The sequence below is a fragment of the Trachemys scripta genome, chromosome 6 (genome assembly GCF_013100865.1).
Source record: "Trachemys scripta elegans isolate TJP31775 chromosome 6, CAS_Tse_1.0, whole genome shotgun sequence".
NCBI lineage: Eukaryota > Metazoa > Chordata > Testudines > Emydidae > Trachemys > Trachemys scripta.
The window spans coordinates 84,509,184-84,537,029 of record NC_048303.1 but is presented as its reverse complement, the minus strand read 5'-3'; the positions used below and the strand labels follow the sequence as shown (position 1 = coordinate 84,537,029).

Below are 27,846 nucleotides of genomic sequence, written 5' to 3'. Positions count from 1 at the left end.
AAGTTACTAGACCATCACACTCTAATTACAGTTGGAATCCAAATATAACAGTATTGGATACCAAGTTTCTTTCATACTAAAGCCCAGCAGTCTTCTATCCGGGTCCTGCAGATCTCTAAGGGCAGGTCTACACTACTGCTTAAGTTGATCTAACTTTCATTGCTCAGGGGTGTGGAAAAAAAAAAAACTCCATGAGTAACGCAAGTTTCACACTGTCCACACCGGCGCTATGTCACAGCAGGAAATGATCTCCTGCCGACATAGCTTCCACTTTTCGCCGAGGTGGAGTAATTATGCCGATAGGAGAGTGCTCTCCCATCAGCATAGTGCGTCTTCACCAGATGCGCTACAGCAGTGCAGCTGCATCGGTGTGCAGTTGCGCTGATGATGTGCTGTAGTGTAGACTTGCCCTAAGATATTTACCTACACTTATGACTGTGCTGAGATAATTCATTGTGATAAATGACTCAGATGATGCAGTTCTGAAGCAGCTTATTCACATAACCAATTTTTTTCTGGTTGCTTTTTTCGTACTGTATTGTTTTTATTGCAAATAGGAAAAAGAGTCTAAATCAATCAGTAATTTTTGGCTCATCATTTTGTATTGTAATTATCGCAAACCATAAGGCACATAGAGGTCACATCCTGGAAATGTCATAATCAATCAAACAAAACACATATTCATGTACCTCTAAATAAATGTTCTAAATATATTTTAGACAGGATATATTCATCACACTGGTAAATCCAAAGTTTCTACTTACTGTATTCTAAATAGCTTTTAAAATAGCATGTAATAAGGGAATTATTAGACTGACTGACCATTGCTCTGAGCACATCATCCACCCTACCAGCTCCTGCTACCATGCTTCACTGCAAGAAGATCAAGCTTCCTGTCATCACCCTCTCAACTGTACCCTCATAACCCTCTTGCATACTCTTAATGCATTGCCTCCTACCAACAAAGCAAGGCTTATCTGCCTATTTGTCAAATTCTCATCTTTGTGCCTTCATCCACACTACCCCTTTACACAGAATGCCCTCATCTTCTTCTCTTGTTTATGTGTGTGTGTCATTTGTCTTCTTAGAGTGCAAATTTTTGGGGGCGGGGGCTGAATTTTCAAGTATGTGCAATAGGAATGTGCCCAGCACAATATGGTCCCAATCCTGCTGGGGGGCTCTGGGTGTGAATGTAATATAAATATAAATATAAATAAATAAATAAATAATATACCCAAGATTAAGACAGAGATTTTACTTTCTTTCTATACTGATCCAATGTTTTCTGTAAGCTATGTATAGCACCTATATATGATGGTGAATGATGGCTTTAGAAATGTAGAGGGATGGATAGATGGATAAGACAGTTGTATTATATAGATTATGGGACAGAGATAATCCTGTGACCACTTTACAGGTGGAAAAGAGAGAGATGAGAACGTATACAGGCACAGAACCTTTTGTAATCTTGAGTTCTGAAATGTTTAGATCACTGATTGATGCATAAGCAGCGTCATAAACTAGAAGTTATATAGCTTGTCAGCATGGTACACAACACCTACAATGGGGATCTACAGAGGCAATGAATAAGAAATAGTTACCTACCTTTCTATAACTGTTCTTTGAGATGTGTTGCACATGTCCATTTCCCTGTAGGTGTGTGTGGGCGCCCCATGCACAGCTGTCAAAAATCTTTTTCCCCTCAGCAGCACCCATTAGGGCAGTTTGAGTGCCCTCTGCCATTGCATGCCACTCTGTGCACGCATAAGAGGGCAGAACCACCCCAATCCACCTCAGTTCCTCTTACTGGGACAGATTTTGATAGAGAGGGGAAGGAGAGTGGGTCATGGAATGAACACGTGCAACACATCTCAAAGAACAACCGTTAGAGAGAGGTAGGCAGTTTCTTCTTCTTTGACTGATTGCACATGTCCATTCTACTGAATGTGGGCTCAGAGTCTACAGGAACAGATTGGAGAACAACACGTCCAACAGTGGCATGGGTCCTGGACTGCTTGGCTACAGCATAATGAGAAGCTAACATGTGCACTGATGACCAAGTTGTCCAGAATAGGTAGTTGCACTTGGAAAGCTGCTGATGCTGCATGCGCTCTAGTGAAATGGGCCAATACTCTAGCTCAATGGTGGGCAAACGTTTTAGCCCGAGGGCCACATCTGAGTGGAGAAATTGCATGCAGGGCCATGAATGTAGGGCTGGGGTAGGGGGTAGAGGTGCGAGAGGGAGTGCGGGATGTGGGAGGGGGTGTGATGTGCAGGAAGGGACTCAGGGCAGGGGGTTGGGGCGCATGGTGTACAAGGGGGCTCAGGGCAGGAGGTTGGGGTGCAGAAGGGGTGCGGCAGGGGGCTCAGGGCAGTGGGTTGGGTGCAGCAGGGGCTCAGGGCAGGGGGTTGGGGTGCAGCAGGGGACTCAGGACAGGGGGTTTGGGTGCAGGGTGCAGCAGGGGGTTGGCCCAGCGCCGCTTACCTGGAACAGCTCCGTGGTGGCAGTGGCACGCAGGGGGCTAAGACAGGCTCCCTGCCTGCCCTGGCCCCGCGCTGTTCCTGGAAGCGGCCGGCACCATGTCCCTGCGGCCCCTGGGGGGGGAAGAGGTCAAGAGCTCTGTGCGCTGCCCTCCCCTGGGTACCTCTCCCGAAGCTCCCATTGGCCACGGTTCCCCGTTCCTGGCCAATGGCAGCTGAGGGGGGCGGTGCCTGGAGAAGAGGGCAGCGCACAGAGCCCTCTGCCCTCCCCTCCCCCAGGGGCTGCAGGGATGTGGTGCCGGCCGCTTCCAGCAGTGGCGCGGGGCCTGAGGCGCTACAGGGGTGGCAATCCCGCGGGCTGGATCCAAAGCCCTGATGGGCCAGATCCAGCCCGCGGGACGTAGTTTGCCCACCCTTGCTCTAGCTGGTGGCATCATATTAGCCAACTGGTAACACAAACAAATGCACAAAGAAATCCAGGGTGAAATCCTCTGAATGGCAACTGGATGTCCTTTCATTCTATCCACAACCACAACAAACAACCGCGTTGTGGAACCAGGTAGAAAGCTAAAGCTCTTCAAACATCTAACAATGAAGTTTCTCCTCATCTCTATGAGTGTGACGTTTCACAAAGAAATTCAGCAAATAAATTGCCTGGTTAATGTTAAACCTGGAGGCCACCTTTGTTAGGAACTTTGGGTGAGGGTATAGGTAAACATTATCCTTATGGAAAACCGTATAGGGAGGCTCTGGAACCAGGGTTCTCAATTCACCCACTTTCACAGGTAATCACAATGAAAAAGGCCACATTTATAGAGAGGTAGAGAAGGGAGCAAGTTGCAAGAGGTTCAAAAGTGGCCCCATTAATTTTGCCAACACCAAAATCAGACCCTATGGGGGAATAGGATCTTTCACCTAAAAGTGTAATCAGTCCAAACCCTTTAGCAATCTGATGGTGATAGAGTTGGGGAAAAAAAAAAAAAGAGATCTATTATCTACCAACCGGTGGAAAGCTGAGATAGCTGCCAGAGGTACTCTGATAGAATTAACAGCTAGACTTTGATGTTTTAGGTGTAAAAGACCATTCAATACATGATAAGAGCTTATTTGGAGGGAACCTTTTTGTCGGGACCAGATGGAAAAACATTTGATTAGCCAGATAAGTACCTCTTCTTGAAGCTTTATACTATTCAGAAGTACTTTCTGTATGTTCTTAGAGCAATCCCTTTCCAATGGTGTTAACCATGAAGCATCCGCTCTGTCAAATGGAGGGCTTGCAGGTTGGGGTTCAGCAGATACCGATGGCTCTGGGAAATCATACATAGATTCAACGGGAGAGATAATGGAGGTCTGACTGACAAGGTTGAATACCAGTGTTGCTGAGGCAATGCTGGTGCTATAAGTATGAGGTGAGCCTGGTCTTGGACAAGACTCTGGGCAGTAATGGAATCGGAGGTAAGGCATATAGAAAGGAATTCTTCCAGGATAGCAGGAATGTGTCTGTCAACAAACCTGGACTGTAAACAGGATGGCATTTTCTATTGGCCTTTTTTGCAAAGAGGTCCACCAGGGGAGTCTTCCACAGCTGGTACATGAATCTGGCCATGTCCAGAGACAGCAAACACTGATGGTGATCAGGGAAGAACCTGCTCAGCTGATCTGCCAATGAATTCTGCATTCCTGGAAGGTAAGGAGCTCTGAAGTGAACCAAACTGGCTATGCAAAAGTCCCACAGGTCAATCATCATCTGGCACAGCTGTGTCAAATGCATCCCTCCCTGCATGTTTACCTAAAATATAGTTGCTGTGCTGTCTGTTAACACTAGCAGATTTTTTCCCCCTTGATATGCAAAAGGAGGGCTGAACAGACTAGATGGACCGCTCACAACTCTCTCACATTTATGAGAGTCTTCAGTTCTTGGGAAGACCACAGACCTTGAGTCTACAGGGACCCTGTATGTGCCCCACAACCAGGGATGATGCATCTGTGATTAAAGTGAGCATTGGTTGTAGGGGAATGAAGAGAACCCTGTAACAGAGTCTTTGGTGGTTCCTCCCTCCCTCAGGGGGTGGGAGAACCTGACCACACCCAGTTATCTACACTGGGTGGTAACAACACCAGCCCCACTTCCCTACTATTCCCAAGGGGGGTTCTGTCCTTTGTGGGCTCCTTAAGTCTCTCTGGCTGGGGGATCAATATGGAAGTCACAAACTCCCCACGCTTTCAGGGAGACTCCCTGAGGTTCCAGAAAGCAGAGGTGGGGAAGGGTGGCTATAGTGCTGCCAACAATCCAGTCCCAAGATAATGGGTTTGTGGAAATCGCTCAGTCTGGGTCACAGCCTGTGTGTCTTACCACAGGGGGTCTGCTGTACTTTCCTCAGGGTCAGGATGAAGGTCTCCTGCCTAGGAGTTCCCTTTGCAACATCAGGCGTTGCTCCTGCAGTCTGGTGCTGTAGTCTAGGGCTACCATACGTCCGGATTTCCCCGGACATGTCCGGCTTTTCGCTCTTTAAATAGCTGTCCGGGGGGAATTTCTAAAAATCTAAAAATGTATGGGATTTCCCCCTGGTCGGCTAATTAAAGAGCGAAAAGCGGCTGACAGGGCGGCCGAGCACCTCGCACATTGGGGCCTCGGCAGCCAAAGCCCCTTCCCGGCTCCCCCCATCCCCTGCAGCCTTAGCACACCGCCCGGTCTGTGCACCTGTGAGGGAACGCGGCGGCGGGGCTGGCAGCGCCGGCCAGAGCCCTTCCCCTGCTTTCCCCCTCCTCCACAGCCTCAGCACGCCGCTTGGCGGGGCGGTGCGCTCCTTGGGGTGCGGAGCCAGACACCTGCTCTAAGCCGAGCGGTACGGTAAGGGGGCTGGGGAGTTGGAGAAGGGGGGCAGTCAGGGGACAGGGAACGGGGGAGGTGGATGGATCGGGAGTTTGGGGGGGGCTGTCAGGGGCAGGGGTGTGGAGAGGGGTTGAGACAGTCAGCGACGGGGAGCAGGGGGGGTTAGATGGGTCGGGAGTTCTGGGGGGCCTGTCAGGGGGCGGGAAGTGGGAGGGAGTGGCTAGGGGGCGGGGCTACCACCCCCTCGAGTGTCCTCTTTTTTAAAAGTTCAGATATGGTAACCCTAGCTTAGGGTAATCTTGCTCCTTTCCCCCCAGCTTACTGCAGTTTCTTCCCTTTTAAAGCCCTCTTCCTAATCAGGCATGATTGACAGGACTGGATAGGTGGGGCTAGCCCAACAACCAGGGCCTCTCTGGTCCCTTCCTCATCCATGTGGGGCCCATACTCTTTCACAGATCTTCACACAAACTTTCAGTGAGTGTATTCACCAGTCCAGAGATGACAAAACTAACACCAGTACTTGAGCTACTTAGGACATACACTGAAGCCAGCCAGCCTTGCAACTGCCATGTGCCCCAGGAATCTGAGGCAGCTGCGAACTGTGGTGAGAGGATTTGCTTTTACCTCCAGAACTAACCCCTGCAGTGTTTCAAAGCTCAGGGATGGCAGTATGGGGATATCATCACTGGCTTGCCTCTTGATTGCACTAGCTTCTGAGGTACCAAAAGCATAGAAGGTAATGGTACTGCATGCTCCTGAAGAGCCGGACTAGGAACCATAGTCACTGGTACTGGTTGGAAACCTTCCTGCACCACCGGAGACACCAAGAGGTTAAGCAGTTCTCTCACAGCTGCATAAACCTCTGGTATCATCAGTGCTGGTCTTGATTCCTGACCTTGATGTCTTTCTATGGGTACTTCAGGGGTTGGCCTCGACAGACATGTCACAGGTTCTAGGGTTGACAATCTTAGATGAGGAGTCCTCTAGGGAGCACTCTTCAGAATCTTTCCCAGAGTCCTTGCCTCTGGCTGACTTCAGTACAGACGATCTTGCCAAACAGGATACTAAGTCTCTCGAGGGCCTGTCTCTCTTTTCTGGCACCAGAGATAGAGAGTGAGGTGCTGTAGACATCTTTGATGGAGCGCTCCATACCAAAATTTCAAAAGCAATGGCTCTGATGGTGGGCCATTAGGAGACACTTGAACCTGGCTGCTCTATCCTTCTTAGAGCTAGGCTTGAACCTCTTACAGATGTGACACTTGTCAGTAATGTGGGACTCCCCGAAGCATTTTAGACAGCTGCAGTGTCGGTCAATGACCAGCATCAGCATACTACATGACAGGCAGGACTTAAACACCAGAAAGCGAGGCATGGCTCTGATGCTAGACCCAGTACTGAAATTTGAATTGGTTAAAAAAAACTTAAAAACTGAAACTTAATACTAACACTTATCTATATTAGACTTTACCTAACCTAACTACTAACTTCTAAGAAAAAAACAGCTATATACAAGAAGCGAGGGAAGAACTTGCTATAGCAAACTGAAAGCACTCCAACAACCGCCACTGGAAGTAAGAAGCAACTGAGGGGGGTCGGGGGCAGCGGAGCCCCTTTTGTACCTGCACGCATTGGCGCGCAAGGGTAGAGCATGCTCAAGCTGCCCCAACGGGCACCACTGAGGGAAAAGGATCGACAACTGTGCACGTGGATACACACACACCTACAGTGGAATGGACATGTAAAAATACTCTAAGAAGCGAAAAGAATTTTAAAATGTTAAAAGACACATGAGAGCACACCTCCAGGTGTGTGATTATAGTATCATATATGCCACATTTCAAAGTGTCCATGCCTCAGGTTCACTTTCATAATGCAAGATATGTGCATATGACATACCTATACATCCTGAAATGTACTGCTTTCATAAATGGGTTCTGTTACTATTTCTTTGTTAGTGGAAGCCTTTAATCATGTCAAGTGACCAGGTCCCAAATCATTATCAATTTCTAAATACATTGGATGGAATTGGTGCACTATATAATAGAATATTTCTAAAAAAAAAAATCTAAAATGATTATAGCGCTCAGCACTTCTGACAATCAGGCCCCATTTCTGTTTATCTCCTGACGGTCTATGGATGAAGCTTTTGATGCCAAGACATCATGTTCTGTGAGGTTTTAATTTTAACATATTTTATTAGAGTAGGGATTTGCCATGGTGTTCTGCACAAAAATTTCTCCTCTTTCCACTACTGTTATTAAGCTACACACCAGCTGACAGCTACTCTCCCCCATAGAGGTTGCTGGATTTCAGTGATGCTGCACATGAGAGAAGTATTTGGCGATCCTTCAGCATAACATATGTAATGTATTAATTGTGGTACATACCAGTAATGACTCTCTTATGATACACGCTACCTCTTCCAGTGAACTTGTTTGAGTGGAAATCAACCTTCCAAAAAGATGCAGTGTTGCTTTTTCAAGGCTAGGCAGATGACGAAGCCACAAGCTTAGGATAGCTGATTCAGAGAGGGCAATCTTCTTCCTGAGTTAATGGGAAAATATTGTTTTTTACAAACTGAACCATGAAGTGAATAAATATTTAAAAGAATTGCATATCAATGCAAAATTATCAATCCACATATACATACTTATACAATTTTAGAAGAAAGTAAAGCTAGCATAAAGAGCAGAGGACAGGTCTGATATGCTTGCAGTAGCCCACAGTGCTGTAGAGTTGGAGTTTCCTAAGGGCTGATAGCTTCATGTCCAAGTGTACTCATCATTGCTATATTCCAACTGGAAGGTGACAAATGCCTGTATAATTGAAACCAAATCATTATCTGCCAAGATGGGATGGGATGGAGTCTCCTTGCTAACCAGAGATGACAGAAAGCTACTCATGGCCACTGCTATGTGAGAGCTTAGCCTCTTCATTAAATTCAAAAGCATTCCTAGACTATGGATTGAATTGAGCAATTATGGGCATGTACCTTCAACCAAAGGAAGCATTGTGGCTACAAACTTCCCATAGTGCTTTTTCTCTGTTCACCATCACCTCTGTCTTGCTTAGGTTCAGCTTCAATCACCTGCTCTTCATCTATGAGCTAATCTCATCCAAACACTGGACAACCTTGATGGCAGAGGTATAAGCAAATCTACATATCGTTAATTGTATTCAAGTGCCTAGTTAAAAATAATCTGCTGGGAGATACAAGACTTGAAAACGTGGAGAACCAAGTTCTCAATAGAAATATAAGAACTGTCAGGCAACACAAAGACAAGAATATAACCGGTATGTTTTAGTATGCAAGGACACAACATTAACTCTGGATCTCTAATAGCAGAAGTTAGGAAAGATCTAGTATATTTATGGCAAAGAGGTACAAAAATCTCAATGAAAGGCAAAATCCAAAAACAATTACAGTGATGCTGTCTAACATATGTCATAGGGAAAGTAAAACTGAAATAGCACATCAGAAATCTAGAATCCTTGTTTTCCTTCAACTTCAGGTCTGCTATTCAGGTAAAAAGAAAATATTTTGTTACAATACAGTAGATATTCAATGCATCCAGTATGCAAGTTCACCAAATAGTAATTCCAACTGAACACAGTTAATATTCTCTTTGGTAATCTGTATATTCTATGTTACTTACTTTAAAAATGTCTCATTCACAGCTTCTAAAAACTCTGAGCTGAGAACCTCTTGCGATCCACCTCCATGATAGGTAAGGAGCGCTTCCAGTAGAGGAGTTACATCAGGCAAAGTGATAAGAGGGACGCAGAAAAGGGACACTACATTTACATGATTATCTGAAACTCTGGAGAAATGAAAAAAGTTTCTTATTTTAGAAAAAGAAAACACTCAAAAGTCTTAATTACTAAAGTTAAGAGAACATTTATTTATTGTAGCAAATGCTGAAGTATTCTCAAATGGAGACTCTTAAAACAATCAGAATTTCTGTATGTTGGCACTGAGGACTATGGCACTGCAGTAGGGACCTCAAACAATTCTAAAGTGTTGGCAGTGTTCAATAACTATGTATGCCCTGCTAGCAATTAATAGTTTCCCTTTCCCGGTTTGATAAAGAGCAAAGCAGTCCCTCAGAGGAAGATTACAGGTTTCAGAGTAGCAGCCGTGTTAGTCTGTATCCGCAAAAAGAAGAACAGGAGTACTTGTGGCACCTTAGAGACTAACAAATTTATTAGAGCATAAAAAAGTTTACAAAAACAAAACAAAAAAATCCAAGTCTTGTAAATTTCTAAATTTTTTTTTTTTTTGCTTGTACATTATGAACAAACGGATTCAACTCTCTTGATCGCTTACATCTTACTAAGATAGGTTTATAACATCTCCCCGTGTCCTAGCCACTACAAACAGGAGTAGGAAAAAAAAAAAAAACCTAGAGTCTACTCTAATACACTGTGTGAGCGGATATCAGCCGCCAACGAGTTAAGCCCGCTCGCCGCGGATACGACGTGCCAGCTGGATGTCTTTTGGCATAATGGTGACTCTTTTGGCGTGGATTGCACACAAGTTGGAGTCTTCAACTCCCACTGGTGGGAAAGCCCTCCGGAAGCAACTGACCACCAAAGCAGCCAGGAAAAGTGCGCCCTCTACTGGGGGAGTGAAGAAACCTCATCGTTACAGGCCTGGCACCGTGGCCCTTCGAGAGATCCGGCGGTACCAGAAATCCACTGAGCTGCTGATTCGCAAACTCCCGTTCCAGCGTCTGGTCCGTGAAATCGCTCAGGACTTCAAGACAGATCTGCGGTTCCAGAGTGCTGCTATCGGAGCCCTGCAGGAAGCCAGTGAGGCTTATCTCGTGGGTCTCTTTGAAGACACCAACTTGTGTGCAATCCACGCCAAAAGAGTCACCATTATGCCAAAAGACATCCAGCTGGCACGTCATATCCGCGGCGAGCGGGCTTAACTCGTTGGCGGCTGATATCCGCTCACACAGTGTATTAGAGTAGACTCTAGGTTTGTTTGTTTTTTTTCTACTCCTGTTTGTAGTGGCTAGGACACGGGGAGATGTTATAAACCTATCTTAGTAAGATGTAAGCGATCAAGAGAGTTGAATCCGTTTGTTCATAATGTACAAGAAAAAAAAAATTTAGAAATTTACAAGACTTGGATTTTTTTGTTTTGTTTTTGTAAACTTTTTTATGCTCTAATAAATTTGTTAGTCTCTAAGGTGCCACAAGTACTCCTGTTCTTCTTTTTGAGGAAGATTACAGTTTCACAGCTCCCACATCGGTATCTCAGGTTCTCACAGGAGACAACCAAGCTGGCTTTGATCTCTATGGTTTCCTTGGCTTTTCTCATTCCAGCAGGAATTACTCCAGTACACACCATAGTATAAATCCTGCTACCTTCAAGTGCTCAGGCATAAAAATGAGGATTTGTCTTAAAGATCTACAACTGAAGGGATGCGTAGTATAGTATAGCATAGCATTGCATAGCAATTGACCCTGCCTAATAAGATTGCACTTTTGGAAAAGATTAATGATGGTGCAACCTAAATAGTACTAAGGTGGCGGATAATTTAATATTTAAAGCCAAATTTTAAAAAGATTGACTTCTTCACATATGCATGAGGGTGCTAACTGTGCAGCCAAAATAAGGAATTACATATGCAAAAGTTTATGTACAAAATTACTTGTTGGTACCCATGCATATGAACTTCAGAGGTAAAATTTAACAAGTTATATTTTGCAAATGTGACCCTTTTTTTTTTTTTGATGAGAGAGATCCTTCAGAAGATTCCTGGAAACGGGGCAATGATGGATAAAATCAATATAATTTCTAACAGACTAATTGAGGAGGAGATTCATGAAAACTAGTTATTTACAGTGCTCCTGCTCAGCAATAAAAACTGAACGTATTGTGATTTGTTGACATGGAGAGTCCTTCTGATTTCTACAGTGGAGAAATGCTACGTGATATATTTTCAAAGTTTCCTAAATTTCTGATTTAATATCTCCAGCTTAAAAATGAATATGGAAATAAGTGTAGACATTCAGGATCAGGCTGAAGCCTGGGCTCTAGGATCCTGTGAGGTGGAAGGGTCCCAGATCCTGAACATCTACACCTCAATTAAACAACCCCTAAACCAGAGCCCCACGAGCCTGAATTAGCTGGCACAGGCCAGCCACGTGAGTTTAACTGCAGTGTAGACATACCCTTGGACATCCCTCCCCAAACCTTAGTGTGTGTGTGTGTGTGTGTGTGTGTATGCGTGCGTGCATGAGAGAGAAGTGTGTGTGTGTGTGAGAGAGAGAGAGAGAGAGAGGTGTATGTGTTTGAGAGTGAGAGATACATGAGTCAGAATCAGATAAGGGAGTCAATGGTAGTCTAGCTCTTTGCAGGAAAGCCAAGGTTGCAGGTAGGTTGCCCCAGAACTAATGCAAAGACTCAGGGTTTCTGTGCAGATGACCAACTCCCCTCCTGTCTCCTGGTCTCCTATTGCAGGTTTCTCTAGGACTGGACAATCAGATCCTTAACTATTCTGCTGACAATGCACAAGAAGGAATATAACCCTGCTCTCTCTCCCACCGCTGTATAAGCCCTGTAGTATTAGCACAAGTAGTAAAAATCTATTTTGTTCCTGAAGTGAGCACCTTTAACAGAATATACACAGTATGCACCTCTGAGTAAAATGGAGCCATTTTCACACAGCCTTTTCAAGTAACAACCACACATCAATTGACTACATCTGGTATGTATCCCTCTGTTTTATTTTTGCTTTCATTTTTGCTGACATATACTTTGATTCAGATGTAATCAAAGGCTCTGTGGGTGTATTCTGAAAATAGTTTTTTTAAATGTGTTTAAAAAGGTTATGGTCTTCATTTCAAAAAGCCCACAGTACCAGGTATACATTCGAAGTGGTGAGGAAAGCAAGAACTAAGCAAATATAATTGTTCTTTTTACCAAAGAAAGACTGCTGCTCAGTCACCTTAAACAGCACCTCTATCACCCTATTCCATGTATTTAAACAGTGGTTCTACTTGTGTTGAGTAGTAGTTACTCTCATGGGTAATAATCTCAATGGAACTACTGTGTGAGTCAGGACTTCTGAGCATGAGTAAGGACTACAAATTTGGACTCTTGCTAACCGTGCACTAGTGGTGACATCTGCCCTTCTGACATTACATAATAAGCATACAATAATACCTGCACTGTTCACTGATATGATGAACAAGGAATGGAAATACATAATTGGTTAAGAGGGGCATGTAACAGCACTGCAGACATGCTATCCTATACCCCAAGGCTGTGATTATCTGGTAAGTAAAAGGTTTTCTGTGACATTTCACTTAACAGACTTGTCCATTACCGAAACTATATGGTAATTCTAAATATTACCATGATTCTAAATATATTTTTAAGTCTAAATGCTTGTTTCAAAAATTTTGAAAAAGGACCTCACTGAACTTCAATGATCCATACTAAGACTTACTGAAATGAAGTTTAGATAATACCTACCTCCCTTGAACGTTAAGTCCATTGAACTGATTTCCTTTGAGTTCTGTCACTAATGATAAGACTATCTGTTAAACAAAATCAATTACATTAAAAACACATACATTATATATATACGTGAGAGAGAGAGAGATACACACACACACACTGCAAATAGGATGACATTAGTTGTATTTTTTGGTGTGAGACACATTTCAATTGTGGTAAGTAGCCTTCTCTGTAGACTTCCCCCCTCCCTTTTTTCCCCCATCCAGTGTTCAAGACAATTACAGGTACTAAAATTGTTAAACACCCATCATACATCATTCCCATTACACAATTAGCAAATAAGTGAAATATTAGAGATCTGCATCCCAAGAGTTAAGAGAAAAGTAACTTTTAAAAAAGCATTACAATGAGTAAAAATTCCAAAATAAGTAGTAAATCTTCATTTTATGAAATATCATCCCCATGATTTTACAGGGTAAATGAAAAATCACTCATTTTCCCAAAATATAGGGTTCAACTAGCATTGTAAATACAGTGTGCACAGTCAAAAAGAAAATATAATTCAAAAAGTTACTTTCTGGCAAACATATGCCACATAAAATATTTTCCTTATTTATTAAATTTCATGTTACAAAATATGTCTTAGCTAATATTCATTTCAGTGATACATGAACAACAAGGATTTTTTATTTTTTTTAAAAACCCATACACTTTGATATAAGCCTCCCTTTTTTGTCTCTTGTCGTCTCCCATTTTATCTTTCTTCCTTAAAAGGCTGTAAGAGTAACCAAGGTACAAAAAGATAACAGTCATTCAGTTCATGTTTCTTATAGCAATGACATTTTCATATACATTCTTACAGACTGGTGATTTATTACTAATAAAATCTCCATTACACAAATTACTCACATTTTTAACCAGTTTAGAATAGTAATCTGCAGACGTGTAGCCAAGAGCAGAAATAAAGGTACCAGTACCAACTTCGTTAGCTCCCCATTCAGAAGAAGAAGAAAGGAGATGGCACAGCAAACTCTTGATGAAATCAGTAACGAGGAAGAAACAACAGAATAAAACACGTTTTAGAGTCTGATATCGTTGATGTTATACCTAGATTGTGGGCCAGATCCTCAGATGGATTGTGGCTACTTTGAACCACACCACCAGTATACTTGGGTCACAAAAGTCAAGTGAGAGTTGCTGGGGTGAAGAGCATTCTAGAGTAGGGGTGATGCTGCAGTGTCTGACAGGGAAAACAAGAATTCAGACGTCACATGCTCTTGTTAGTGCTAGTGTAGCTAGATGGTTCCATACTACACGGATTCTGAGCTAGCTTTTAGGCCCCTGGATGTCTTTCCAGGCTGGTGTAACTTCAAGTATCCCTCAGACCTCTCTAACATTGTGCACAAGGAAAGAAGTGCACAGAGCAACATCAGAGTCAGTATGGTGGCAAAGGGAATTTTACACTAGAGTTTCACACCAATCCCTCAATTATGCTTAAAGTATTTTGGATGTATTTGAGGATCTGGCCCTATTTTATTTTAGCTACCTCACTAGGGAGTTAATGGCAGCATTTATGGTTTAATGTTGACATTTACTTCTTGTTAATACTTTCACTACTAAATGCTTTACACCAAATTTCAAAACCATTAGAAAACATGATATAAAAAAATACAAATATATTTGCTGTAAGTTGAAATCGAATTAATTTTTACAAAAGCACAGAACAATGACTGCAGGAAGTGCCATTGATGATTCTGTAGGTGGCACTCTTCCTTCTGAGTTAGTACCAAACCAACACCCCAGCATGTTAGTAAGGCACTATGCTGCAAGATATGCTGGCTTTTTTACAAACCAAGGTATCACCCACTTGAACATCCCTCAGCACTTTTCATAAGAGCAGGGCTGTTCATCCTATCACAACTACATTAGTATTCTACTTATCAAAAAAATTACAGCATTTCAGTTGAATATAGTTTTCTGAATTTCCAATTGTCAACTGTTATATTCTAATGGAATATACTACTAGACAGTTGCCATATTCCTCCTCAATGGTTCATTTCAGGTGCATGTTGAATCAGGACCTTACATGTTATAGCTACCTAAACAACATACAAATTCAACATGATTAATCATATGGAAATGTGTATGAAAGCTAGGTTATTGTGACTGAGCGAATCAGGATTAGCAGACACTGAATAAGAAGGCACTTGAAGAAGACACTTCTTCAAAATATGTATTTGGAAGGCAAATTGAGACCCAAGTCCTATGACCTCAATGGTACTGGGAGTCTTTGATCTACTTTATTTATTTTTTGAACAGAGAACCTCATTTAAAATTCTCAACTAAAAAGAATGAAGCAGTTTGTTAATTACTGCTTTCAGAACTCCAATCCAAATATTTATATATGCTTTGTTGGATGTCTTTAATTAACTGGTTCACTGGTCCTGGAATTAAAAATATGCCCAGTTCGATGTACTGTATATAAGAGATAATAAACAAGCAATAGAAATACAATAAAGTCTAAAAACAATTATGAAATATCAAGAGATGTGCATCCCAAACTCTTGTATAATTTTGTATTCTTTTCTACAGGATTATTTTACACTGCTGAAGATTTATGGTTATGCCTGAATTCTAGTATTTTTAAAAGATTTATTTTATAACTTTCAGCAAAAAAATAGCTGTTGTACTGCCATCTAGTGGCAACTGTTCTAAAAACTGAAAATGAAAGGAAAATGTTGTCACAGTTGTTTGTATACAGCAGTTTATAAGAGCAATTAAGCAATTAATATACTTTTTTTTTTAATTTGAAAGCAGGAAAAATCAGCATTAAAAAGGGAACTTTCATGGTGTGCAAGCTTCCAAATATAATCAAAATAGAAACTTTAATCTATTCACCTTCACATTTTCCCTCTAATTTTCCCCATAATTAAATGACTAATTATTCTGGTAATTGCTATTTGTGTTTAAATTAACTCTTAGAATGCTATCAGATTTTCAGATGGACGGCACCTGGAAACTGGGAGGATTCAGCAGCTGCAAGGAGACAAAGGGATTGATTGCTGGTCTGAATGCAAGTTGAAAGATTCAGGGAGATGGCAAAACTGAAGACTCCCTGTCCAAGCATGGAGCCAGAGGAACCAGTGTGTCACTAACACAATGGGTGCTGTGTACCATTACCTTCACAGAATTTCTGCCATCATTACATACAAACTAGGAGGCCCTGTAGATGAGCTGAAGCCTTCTTAACTTTTCTGGGATTGTTTTGCAGAGTCAAGCACTACAACAAGGCCTTGAATCTACAAAAATCTCTTCTCGGACAGAATTTTTTCTACATCTCTTCTAACTTTTGTTTCCCGCTCTAGACCTATTTCTATTATACTTTTTTCAAGATGGGGTGAACAAAAGTGAACAGAGTATTCAAAGTGAGAGCATTAAATTGGTTTATATAGCAGTATAGTATTTCTAGTATGGTTCTTTACCCCTTTCTTAACATACTCTAACATTATTTGCTTTGCGCTTGTCATGCATTATGAACCGTCCACAATGACACTCAGGTCCTTTTCCTCAGAGTTTATAGTTAAGTTCAATCAACATGTATTACTAGTTTAAATTGTTCCATCTAACATGCATTACATTGCATTTACCATCCCTGTTCTCTAATTGGCTGGCTTTGGTAGGTCCCTGTGAAGTTCCTCAAATAGTGAATGATGGGCTTAATATCAGGTTAAAGCATACAATGAAGAGAAAAAGCAGGGAGTCTGAGGAACATTGTAATTGGCTCTGGAAAAAGAAGATCCTAAGCGAGTATGCTTTTTCCTACTGGGCTCAGAACAGAGATGCCCCTGGTTCTTGCCACGGGACGGACTGCTGGAGTAGAGACATACTCTGTCTGCCCAGAGAGGGGAAGGAGAGCAAGAGAAGGAAATCTCAGAGCTATTGCATAAGGTTACTGCAGTACTCACTGGACAATGGCCTATTTCTGCTCCTCTACCATCCAGTGTATTCAATTCAACTGTGTTGCACCTGAATTGAACAATGGTTTATTATTAAATATTTATGTTATGGCAATAGCCAGTGGCCACAATTCAGATTAGAGCCCTGTTGTGCTAGTTGCTTTTAAAAGAGAGGTAGACAAGGTCACTGCTCCAAGGAGTTTACAATCTAAGATTTTTCCCTAATCCACAAGGGGTAGCATTGATGAGCAAGAATATTTCCAAATCCAATGATTGGTTATCTTTGTATTGGATTGATGTCAAAGGAAGCTTAACAGTCTGTATTGTTGAGCAGAGCCTAGTTTATAGCCTCTTCCTCATCCCCACCATACAAAATCAATATTGTAATACCTAACACTTGTATAGACCTTTTCATTAGTACATCTCAAAGAGCTTTACCAAGGAGATCAGTATCATCATCCCTGTCTTAAAAGACTACCCCAAAATATCACCAGATTATTGAGTACAGTTCTACTCCATCTTTAGTTAAAAAAAAAATTTAATTCTGTTAAATCATCTATTTTTTGTTGTTCCTTTGAAAAGTCATTAAGACATGTCCCAATCTGCTATACAGGGGGAGGTGGGTAGCTAAGGGGTACTGGCAAGTGCTGGTAGATGACCCAGCCAAGGAAAGGTCAGCCTTCATCACCCATGTAGGGTTGTATGAATTTAATGTGCTCCCTTTTGGACTGCGAAATGCACCCGCCACCTTCCAGAGACTGGTAGATAACGTTCTGGCTGGATTTGGGGAATTTGCAGTCACCTACCTTGACAATGTGGCTATATTCTCAGATTCATGGGTAAAACACCTGGAACACCTCCAAGCTGTCTTCCAGCGCATAAGGGAGGCAGGATTAACCGTTAAGGCCAAAAAGTGTCAAATAGGCCTAAACAGGGTAACGTACGTACCTTGGACATCAGGTGGGTCAAGGTACTATCAACCCCCTACAGTCTAAGGTAAATGCTATCCAAAATTGGCCTGTCCCTAAGTCTAAGAAGCAGGTCCAATCCTTCTTGGGCTTGGGTGGGCATTACCGATGATTTTTACCACACTACAGCCTAATTGCCACCCCACTGACAGACCTAACCAGGAAAAAACAGCCAAATGCAGTTCAGTGGACTGAGAAGTGTCAGAAAGCCTTTAACCAGTTTAAGGCGGCCCTTACGTCTGACCCCGTACTAAGGGCCCCGGACTTCGACCAATTGTTCGTTGTAACCACAGATGTGTCCAAGCGCGGTGTAGGAGCAGTTTTAACGCAGGAAGGACCAGATCAACAATTCCATCCTGTCGTGTTCCTCAGCAAAAAACTTTCTGAGAAGGAAAGCCACTGGTCAGTCTCAGAAAAAGAATGTTACACCATTGTGTATGCTCTAGAGAAGCTACGCCCATACATTTGGGGATGGTATTTTCACCTGCAGACTGACCACACTGCACTGAAGTGGCTTCACTCAGTCAAAGAAACTAAGAAAAAACTTCTTTGGTGGAGTTAAGCTCTTCAAGAGTTTGATTTTGAAATACAATACATTTCAAGAGCCTCTAACAAAGTGCTGATGCACACTCCTGGGAAGGTTTCCCCAAATTAGCTGGGTAAAAATGTCCCTGCATTCTAAGTCATTGTAGTCCTTGAAATGTAAAAAGTACTGTTTAGTTCTTCATGTAATTATTAGTAACATTAAAGGTGCATGTATCTTATTAACTCTGTTTCCTAAACCTCCAGGAAGAAATCCCGGCTGGTGTGGACCCAACCTGAACCAGGCTAGCCAGCACCGTCTGTGATTTGGGGGTGTGTGTGATAAATGAAGAGGGGAGAGGGGTAGCTCCCTTTTATGGACACCCAGCCAGCCAGTTAGCTATAAAATCCCTCTTGGTAACTACTTGCTTTACTTGTAAAGGGTTAAAAAGTCCCCTGGGTAAAGAAAAGGGAGTAGGCACCTGACCAAAAGAGCCAATGGGAAGACTAGAATTTTTTAAAATTGGGGAAAAAGCTTTCCCTTTGCGTTCTGTGTTGTTCTCCAGAGAGAGGGGAACAGAGCAAAGTCAGGGCTATGACTATGCTGTAAAAAGCTTTTTGCCAGGTATGGAAATCATCAGATTATACCTAGAACTATGTAAATAGATTAGGATAGGTCTAGAAAGATGCAATTAGGGTTATTTCTTTTATTTTCTGTAAGGCTTGTGGACTCCTTTGTGCTAACCCCAGATGCTTTTGTTTGCTTGTAACCTTTAAGCTGAACCCCCAAGAAAGCTATTTTGGGTGCTTAATTTTTGGAATTGCTCTTTTAAAATCTAGCAAAAGCCTAAGTTCCAGATGTATTTTCTTTCTTTTTGTTTTTAATAAAATTTATCTTTTTTAAGAACAGGATTGGATTTTTGGTGTCCTAAGAGGTTTGTGCATATGTTGTTAAATTAGCTGGTGGCAACAGCTAATATCCTTTGTTTTCTTTCTCAGCTCTTCCCTGGAGTGGGGGAGAGGGCTTGAGGGTATCCCACAGGAAGGAATTTCCAAGTGTGCCTTCCTGGGATCCAAAAAGGGATTTGCATTTGGGTGGTGGCAGCATTTACCAAGCCAAGGTCAGAGAAAAGCTGTAACCTTGGGAATTTAATACAAGCCTGAAGTGGCAAATATTAATTTTTAAAATCCTTGCGGCCCCCCACCGTCTGCACTCAAAGTGCCTGAGTGGGGAATCAGCCTTGACACAGGAATTTATGGGTTACACCATATTTCCCAAGAGCCAAATTCCTCCCTAGAATGCATGCTTCCGTGGAAGCCTGGAACCTACATGCCAGGGCACAATTTGGCCCTTAGTTCAGACAGGCTGCTCATTATTGCGCAGACAGCAATTCATCTATTAGCTTCTACAGGTTTCAGCAGTGAAGGAGAAGTGTTCATTCAATCTTTTAGCATTACATGCAAATATACCATACTTCAATACCCATGTATCTATCCAGTTTTTACACTGCTTTTTTTCTTCCCTTTGTTACAGTAAATATTATCCTGCTTAAGTCCAGTAAAATGAGTTGAATTCAAGGTGTAATTCCTTCTAAGCCAAATATGACCATTAAAAAAAAAAACACTTATTTTTTCATTATATGGCCAGGTAGTAAGCTCCAGTAAGCATTTGACACCAGTAACTCTGTATTTATGTAGAACCTTCACTGGGTTTTAAAAATAGCATCAAAGGTAACTTGGAGGGAGGGGGGGAATTAAGAAACCAGAATAAACACTGATTTCTTTCTGTAAAATCCTCAGCACAATGACTTTAAAAATGCTTATGGTCCCTAAAGTCTCTAAAAGCAACCTTTAAACTTAATTGGGATAGCACATTTTGGAAAGCAGGTGGAAGAGAGCCTTTGGGATTAGTTTAACAAATGTGTAGCCAACTAGGATTTTATGGTTGTCACTATTCTGCTTATTGTAGCAACCGTGGATGTCACAGTGACAGCAGGTTTAGAGCTGGTCAGAAGAAACATTCATATGAAACAATTTAGTCAGAAAACGATGTTTCATCAAACACAACATTTCTCACAAAAGGCTTTTAGAGTCTGTGGCAGATTGCTGTGGGGCTGGGATCTCCAGGTTTCCAGGGTCCATGCCTCTGGGACAATCCTGCCACATGGACTCAGTTCCACATTAGAACAATACGAAATTTTAAAAAAATTCTCACAAACTGGAAAACCTAACTTTTGGCCAGCTCTAAGTAGGTGCCTTTGTTTTTGGAGATGAAGTTTTTAAAATATCATTCATGGAGGTTAGCTGACAATTAAGGAGCACATGTGTGACCAGTGACATATTGTTGGATTTGCACTTGTGTACCCCCAGACACTCAAGGGCCAGCATCATCACATTTGGGGAGGTACTAAGTAGTGTATATATGTATCATTTTCATCCTCTGGATTGAATCAGACCTCTTCAATTGTATTAAGTAAACCAGGCGAAATAGGTGACATTTTTTTATGGATGTCTATGTAAAAAAATGTATTAATTTGTTATGCATGATTTCCCACTCCTGAAATGTTGGCAACCACAAAATTTTGTGTTAGCTGAACTTTACACAGAGGGAAGCACTGGAAAACTAAAAAAACCAAACACACACACACACATAAAATCTCGCAAAATCTTGCTATTTTCAGACAAAAATTCACATTTCTGAATTTTGAAAAAAAAGAGGGAGGAAGAGGAAATAATAATAGTCCCCCCCAAAGGACAGGTGGTCTAGTTGTTTAAGAGTAAGGCAAAAAGATAGGAGATCTAAAATTCTATTCTTACCCTTGCCTTAATAATAATTTGCAATAATTTGCAAATATTATTTAGTGAAGGTCAATACATTACCTACCCCACATTTTATAAAAAGGAAGACAAACTCAGTTTAAGTGATATGCTCAAATTTTATCAGTAGCAAAGAGTGGCGCCTTTCCTGGCAGCCCCTGCTGGCCTCAGGTTGCTCTGTAGGTGGCCTTTTTTGCTTGTTTCTTCTTTCAAGGGGCTTCTTAAATAAATTGAACTCAGCCTTTCATGACTCCAATGTCAACAGCCCTCCTTCAGATCTGATTATTCAAATGAAGTTCACAAATAAAACACAAAAGTCTTCCACATCAACCTTAAGCTGGGAATAGCCCCTTCTCCCTGAGAGCTGTCTCTTTTTTCTTGCTGAGCGCCTACAGAAGACACAAGGCCTGGCCTTCTCCCCAGAAAGACCTCAAGGCTTTCTCCCCAGCCACAGCTCCCCGGCTTTTCAGCTGAAGTCTCCCTTTCTCAGGGCCACTCCAAGAGACTCTCCCTTCCTGCAGCTTCTTCTCTCTTTCGTTCTCTGAGCATTCCCCCAACCAACCCCCCCGCACAACTTCCTTCTACCCTTTATAGAGGAATGAGGTGATCCCAGTTGAGGTGTGTCTCCTAAGTAATCAGGGTTGGCTGGCCCAGGTATCTAGCCCTTAAGAGGCATGCCATCATGTTACATTCAGCAAGGCAGTGTCAGAAGTAGAACTGGATCCCAGGCCATTTCCTAATTAATTGTACAAATTTACTTAGAAGGGAAATTAAATGCACAATTTTCTGATGTATTTAAATTAATTTACTCCCGTTCCTTTTCCCTTTCAACACGTTAATCCAAAAGAAATTACTACAGATACTTTTCTGCTGTTTTTCCTTTAAAAAAAATCTTGCTTGCAGGTTTAAAAAAGTTTGATATGTCCCATGCCATCTAAATGAAATGATCAACAACAAAATGCAAACTGGTCTGGTATTCTTAGAATTTTTGTTTTTTTTAAACAGTGAAATAAACATTCAGAAGTCTCAAGAACTGCAGTGGTTAAGTCTGTAAATGAGACGGAAGCCTGCTCATTCATGGAATGTCTCAACACACACAGTTTATGTAGTCTATTCCGTTAGTAGGATGCTGACATAACACAATTCACAGAATTTCCACACTCTGATCCAATCATAACAAAATCTCCAGTTTTTAATTTTGTTTACGAGGCCTCTTGCTTGCTCACTCATTAGTTCCAGGAAAAAATATAAAATTGGTTTTCCACAAACCAAAACTGAAAGGGAGAGGAAAATAAAGTTGAATTGAACAACAATGTGCACATTTAAACATAATGGAGTTTTTCAGAATACAGTTTTGCTCTGTACAATTTTGTATTTCTAGCATTTGATCAGATCCCAGTGTTTAAATTACCTATGTAGAATTGTATCAGTATATACCCATGTTGAGAGTTGAGTTATCGCTACACAGATTCAATGCCCTGAAGAGACCACTATGATCATCTAGTCTGACCTCCTGTATAACACAGGCCACAGAACTTCCCAAAAATACATGGGTTTACTTTGAATGTATGTGTTTTAAACTGTCTGTAAGGAATTTCTTTAACTGCTTGCTATCACAGAAACACATAACTGAGCTACAATTTCTGCTTTAAAACTTTGAACAAATTATGTTTTAAACAAAGTGGAATTTACAGATTTAATATTTTAGATACACAAAATTTTGTACTATGTGCACTTGTACTTCACTGATTGACCAGTGAACATGAAATGTAAATCTAACGTTTCAAACTGAACTCCAGTTTCATCTTGACTCAAGTCCTTTGCAGTAACAATCCATAGATCAGTGGTTCTCAAAATTTTGTACTGGTGACCTCTTTCACATAGCAAGTCTCTGAGTGCGACCCCCCATATAAATTAAAAACACTTTTAAATATATTTAACACCATTATAAATCCTAGAGGTAAAGCAGGGTTTGGAGTGGAGGCTGACAAATCATGAGCCCCAATGTAATAACCTCACGACCCCTCAAGGGGTCCTGACTCCCAGTTTGAGAACCCCTGCCATAGATTCTGGTCCAACAAATCATTGATGCATGTGCTTAAATTTAAGCATGTGAGTGGTCCTAGTAAAGCAAGGTCAGCAGCACATGGTTCAGTGATTTGCTTGATCAGTGTAATAGGGTCCTGGCATTCGTGGGTGTTGTTCTTTCTAGAAATGTTTTCACAAGAAATGTTTTTGTTTCATCCCCTTTGTGTATGCACATTCTTCACATTAACAGGATGGCTTGTATTATCTAAAATTCTATATCCAGTGCATCAAATAAAATTGCTGGCCCCAAATATGCACTGCGAATTTATTAAAGTTTCCTACTTTTCTTCTCATTTACTTGGAATAGCAACCTGAAACCTGGCCATGTCCAAATTTCCAATGATATGCATGTAAGGCAAGTTGATTGTAAATAAATTATTCTGCTAAACAGTCCTACACAAATCAAACACTTGGCTTTCGAGAATGTAAGCAACTCAGAGATCCAAATGGCTAAAATACAGAATATGGATAAATAGAGATTTGCTAAAATGGATTAAGATAATTTTGTGATCAGAGTAATTCCAGGAACTATATTATTCTTTCACTAAATTCATTTATATATCAATCTATGGCATTTGTTTTCCTAATAATACGTGGAAAGTTGTGTACAAACCTCAGCTACTCACTAACAGAAAAACTAACTTAATTGGTTGTGTTTATGCATTTCCACCAAGCACAAAGGGCTTGGTCCTGCAAAGTGCTGTGCACTCTGGCACTTCATCACATGCTTAATTTTAAGCATATAAATGGGCTTATCCTTAGCCAATGTTTACTGTGGAAGTACTCACATGCTTAAAGTTAAGTATGTGCTTAAGTGCTTTGCTAAACTGGGTCCAAAGTGCATATTAAACCCCACAGTCCTCTTAGTTTTGCTTCAAGCAATCATAATACATTATGTAAAAACAGTGATAATGGTTACTTTAGAAATTAATGCACAGTTATGGACTACATTCATACTCCTGATATGTACAACTTACTAAAAAAGATTAGATTTGCATTTTACCTCTCTTTCTTAAATGGAAGCAAAATATTTAATAGAATTTTTTAAATCCAAAATTAACCTGATCCCAACTTTCAAATGATATACAGTAAAAAAGGGGAAAAAATGAGGGGAAAAGCTCATTGTTATTCTTTGACCAATTCCAGCTCAGTTAACTTCTGTGAAACTAGTATAGGAAAAACATGCTGTATTACTACTGTGGCTAAGACCACACAACTTTTCAATGGATGAGTTCCAAAGCCTGAAGTTCCATCTGCAAGTCACTAACAAAACCCTTGAAAATGGTAAGAAATAAACTATAGAATTGTGGGACTGGCAAGCCTTGAAGTCTACACTTGGCCTCAAACAGGAAAAGCAGTTTCAAATCTTTTCTTCCACTCCATCTTTAAAAAACACCCACCAAGAAAATCTTGTGTAACTCTTTGTGTTAAAAAGGTGAGACTTCTGTTAGTGAAATAAAACACACATTTACACTAACTTACAAAAGGAAATGTAATAGCTTTAGCAGAATCAACAATAAAACTTTAGTTTTTCACTTAAATAACCTAAAGATTTAGAATGTCCTTTTTTCCCCAAGTTTTAAAAACCAAGATACAAGCTGACAATCTATAGAAGAAATCTTTTAATTCATTAAAAATGATAGGAAAAACCAGGATGGAAACTTCCAAATTTAGACAAACCGAACAAATCAGGGATCACAATTCAGAGTTATGAATTCAATTATTTCTTGAAAATGACAAATAATAGTTCTTTCAAATGACATTTAGCACAGTACCATCCCTTTGTGCTGCTGACCGGCAGACTGTTCCTAAACAGTTAAAATCCTTACAGAACATCAAATGATCAGTTTGGCATTCAGTTGAAGTATTTTTAATCTCACTTTCTCTGTTGTTTCCCATTTAAACAGGAACATTCTAATTACATTAATACTAAATGCACACAGTGCAAGAGAGTACTGTGTCCGAAGCCAAGACATAACACTGAACAAGGCATTTAGTCAAAACATTTTTTTCTTCAGAACTATGTTTCATTAGCCTTATTCAGATTTACAGTTCAGTGTTTTAAAAGTGACGGTTATAAGATACAACACAGAACTGATTCATTTATCTTTGGACTTCATGAGTATCAAATTGCTAGGAAAGTTGAAAAGGGGAAAAAATATTCATGGAACTATTTAGTAAAAAGCACAAAACTCATATGAAGCAATGGCTCAGTGACTACAGGCTCACAAAATGTATTCAGTTAAACAAAAATACCTAAAACCAACAGTATTTCTTTACATGCAAACTGCTTTTTCCCTGTTTGTCAGTAACAAATCATTATTCTTTACTAGAGCCACCTGGCACAACTAAACTGCTTTGAAAAATATCAGCTTCTAGCAAATTGTGACACTTGCTGTTCAAGCTCAAGTGGTCTCCCAGGAAAGTAGAATCCTTAGTTTTAGATTTGAACCTGAAGATACATACCGACTGTTTATTTTGATCCATAACACAAGGAAGCATTTATGTGAAGTATTATTTTAGCACGGTTACCTGTCTGAAAAAACACAGAGCTCCATGTCTTTTTCAAATAAGTTCATAATGATATCTAATAAAATCCATTTACAATACATATTTTGAAAGTTACAGAATACAAATTAGAATAAATTCCTATTGTAAATAATAAGATCTCCTAGTAACATGCTAATTCTCAGCTGTCTGGAGAGGGCTAGGGAGCAGCCTGAGAACCTGATTCACAGCAGCATTAGAGAGGGCCAGGCAACAACTTGATGGGACTGAGACTTCCTCCTTTAGAATTGGGGAACCCATCTCAATATAAGGACGCTTTACCCAGAGTAATCCTTTTAAAAAAATCTCCTAAACTTATGGTCTGAGTGATATTTTGTGGCAATGAGCTCCAAAAGTTAATTACATGTTGTGTAAAACAACCCCTCATATCCCCTGTTATAAGTTCAGTTTCCTTGCTAAACTAAACCAGACACAATCTTTTCAATCTTGCCTCATATGCAAGCCTCTTAATGTCTTCAATGATTTTCTCAGCCATTTTTAAAGATTACATATTTTGATTAGCAACTCTGCCACTTCACTCTTAAATTCCATCAAAACTCTTGACAACATCTCTGTCCAGGTGCGTTGTTGCTCTTTAATTTAACAGTCTATTCCAGAATCTCTTCTTTCATCATTTCAATCTGTCTCCAGTCAACAGTAGAGAGACTCTATCTATGAAAACATATGGACCTCATTTTTTAATCTACAAGATGCTGACGCCTATAGAACTTTATAGTGTAGGTAAAGTAGACCAGACAAAATATGAGCCGGTTATGTGCTAATTTAAACTTCTTTACTTTGATACTAATATACAGATCTTATTTAACAACAACAAATCTACAAACTAAAAATGACACCCAAACACAGAAAAAGGGTGAAAGAAAAAAAAAGTATGTCTTCGATTACCTAACATGGCCCAATCATGCCTGCCTGTGCACCACAGCACAGAAAGTCCTCTAACACAGAATTCCACATTAAACATCCTGCATAGTTCTTTACAAGTATACGGTAATACACTGTACACCAAAGAGTGCACAAAACAGTTCAAAATACCAAAGAGGATTGAAGGGTATGGGGCTGAGAGTGGGGTTGATTGTTTTTTTAACATTACGTTATTTTGATCCAGAGCTTGGCGAATAGCATCTCAAAAGAGGACCAAATTATGCATTTCTATAACTAAAAAGTAAATTAAGAGATATTTTACTACTTAAACAACTACCACCCATGCACACAAATAGGCAGCCCACATTTCAGCCACTTGCAATTTTAAAGGGTTGAATTACTAAGCTCCAAAAATGTAAGGTTTATATTTATTCAACCTTTCCTTCAACAGTATTAATGTCCTTGCTATAACTACTAATTATATAGATGGTTTCACACAGCAGTTCTCAAACTGTGGGTCATGACCCCATTTTAATGGGGTCACCAGAGCTGGTGTTAGACTGGCTGGGGCCCGGGGCCAAAGCCAAAGCCCAAGCCCCCTGGGCGGTGGGGCTCAGGCTTTGGCTTCAGCCCTGGGTGGCGGGGCTCAGGTTACAAACCCCCCCACCCGGGACTGAAGCCCTTAGGCTTCGGCTTTAGCCCCCCTGCCTGGGGCAGTGGGACTCGGGGTTCAGCTCTGCCCCTCCCCCCCATCCCCCATCCAGGGCGGCGGGTCATGGGCAGGCTCAGGCTTTGGTCCCCACTCCTGGCGTTGTGTAGTAATCTTTGTTGTCAGAAGGAGGTCGCGGTGCAATGCAGTTTGAAAACCCCTGGTTTCATATGCTCTTACTTGTTCTTATCTGTTCTATTTTACCAATACATTTTGGTGACATACTCTAGCTCTGATGGATTTTTCTGCTGATGTGTGCTAGATATGGGCTAAATATAGTCTTGTGATCACAATTACATATACAAATATTTATTTTTCAAAAGAAAATTATAGAGCAAAATAATCCCAGTTCCCACTGTGAATTACAGTATTAATACAAATCATATACAAACCTAAAACTTAAACCATATACTATTTAATAACAGTTTTCCCAAAGATTTAAGTGTAGCAGTATGAGGCAGGTAGAAAATTAAATTGTAGTGGAAAACCCCTTCATAGTATAATATACAGCGTCTCTGTTGAAATACATAACTCAGTCAGGCTAAAATGTCTATATTAATAAATTT

At 40.8% G+C, this 27,846-nt stretch overlaps 2 protein-coding genes and 1 long non-coding RNA gene across 4 annotated transcripts in view; 2 read left to right on the top strand and 1 right to left on the bottom strand.

Annotated features, from left to right (window-relative positions):
* The window catches only part of LOC117878989, a 32,973-nt gene extending 13,977 nt beyond the window's left edge, over positions 1-18,996 (top strand). The window contains exons 2-5 of one of the 2 annotated variants that reach the window (XR_004646160.1): positions 8,387-8,608; positions 8,993-9,042; positions 11,790-12,036; positions 15,785-18,996. This is a non-coding gene — a long non-coding RNA (uncharacterized LOC117878989). Of the gene's footprint in view, positions 1-7,836; positions 8,609-8,992; positions 9,043-11,789; positions 12,037-15,784 lie in introns of those variants that run through there. The other variant, XR_004646159.1, reaches the window with a different exon arrangement.
* FANCC (FA complementation group C) overlaps positions 1-27,846 on the bottom strand; it is a 127,721-nt gene that overhangs the window by 39,191 nt on the left and 60,684 nt on the right. The window contains exons 5-8 of the mRNA XM_034773790.1: positions 13,701-13,823; positions 12,807-12,871; positions 8,971-9,135; positions 7,702-7,858 (exon numbers count right to left, since the gene is read on the bottom strand). Coding sequence (XP_034629681.1) covers positions 7,702-7,858; positions 8,971-9,135; positions 12,807-12,871; positions 13,701-13,823 — 510 coding nt within the window. The remainder of the gene's footprint in view (positions 1-7,701; positions 7,859-8,970; positions 9,136-12,806; positions 12,872-13,700; positions 13,824-27,846) is intronic.
* On the top strand, positions 9,796-10,432 carry LOC117878988 (histone H3.3-like). Its single transcript, XM_034773793.1, has one exon. It carries the CDS (start codon positions 9,805-9,807, stop codon positions 10,246-10,248), a length of 444 nt encoding a protein of 147 aa, XP_034629684.1. The 5' UTR covers positions 9,796-9,804; the 3' UTR covers positions 10,249-10,432.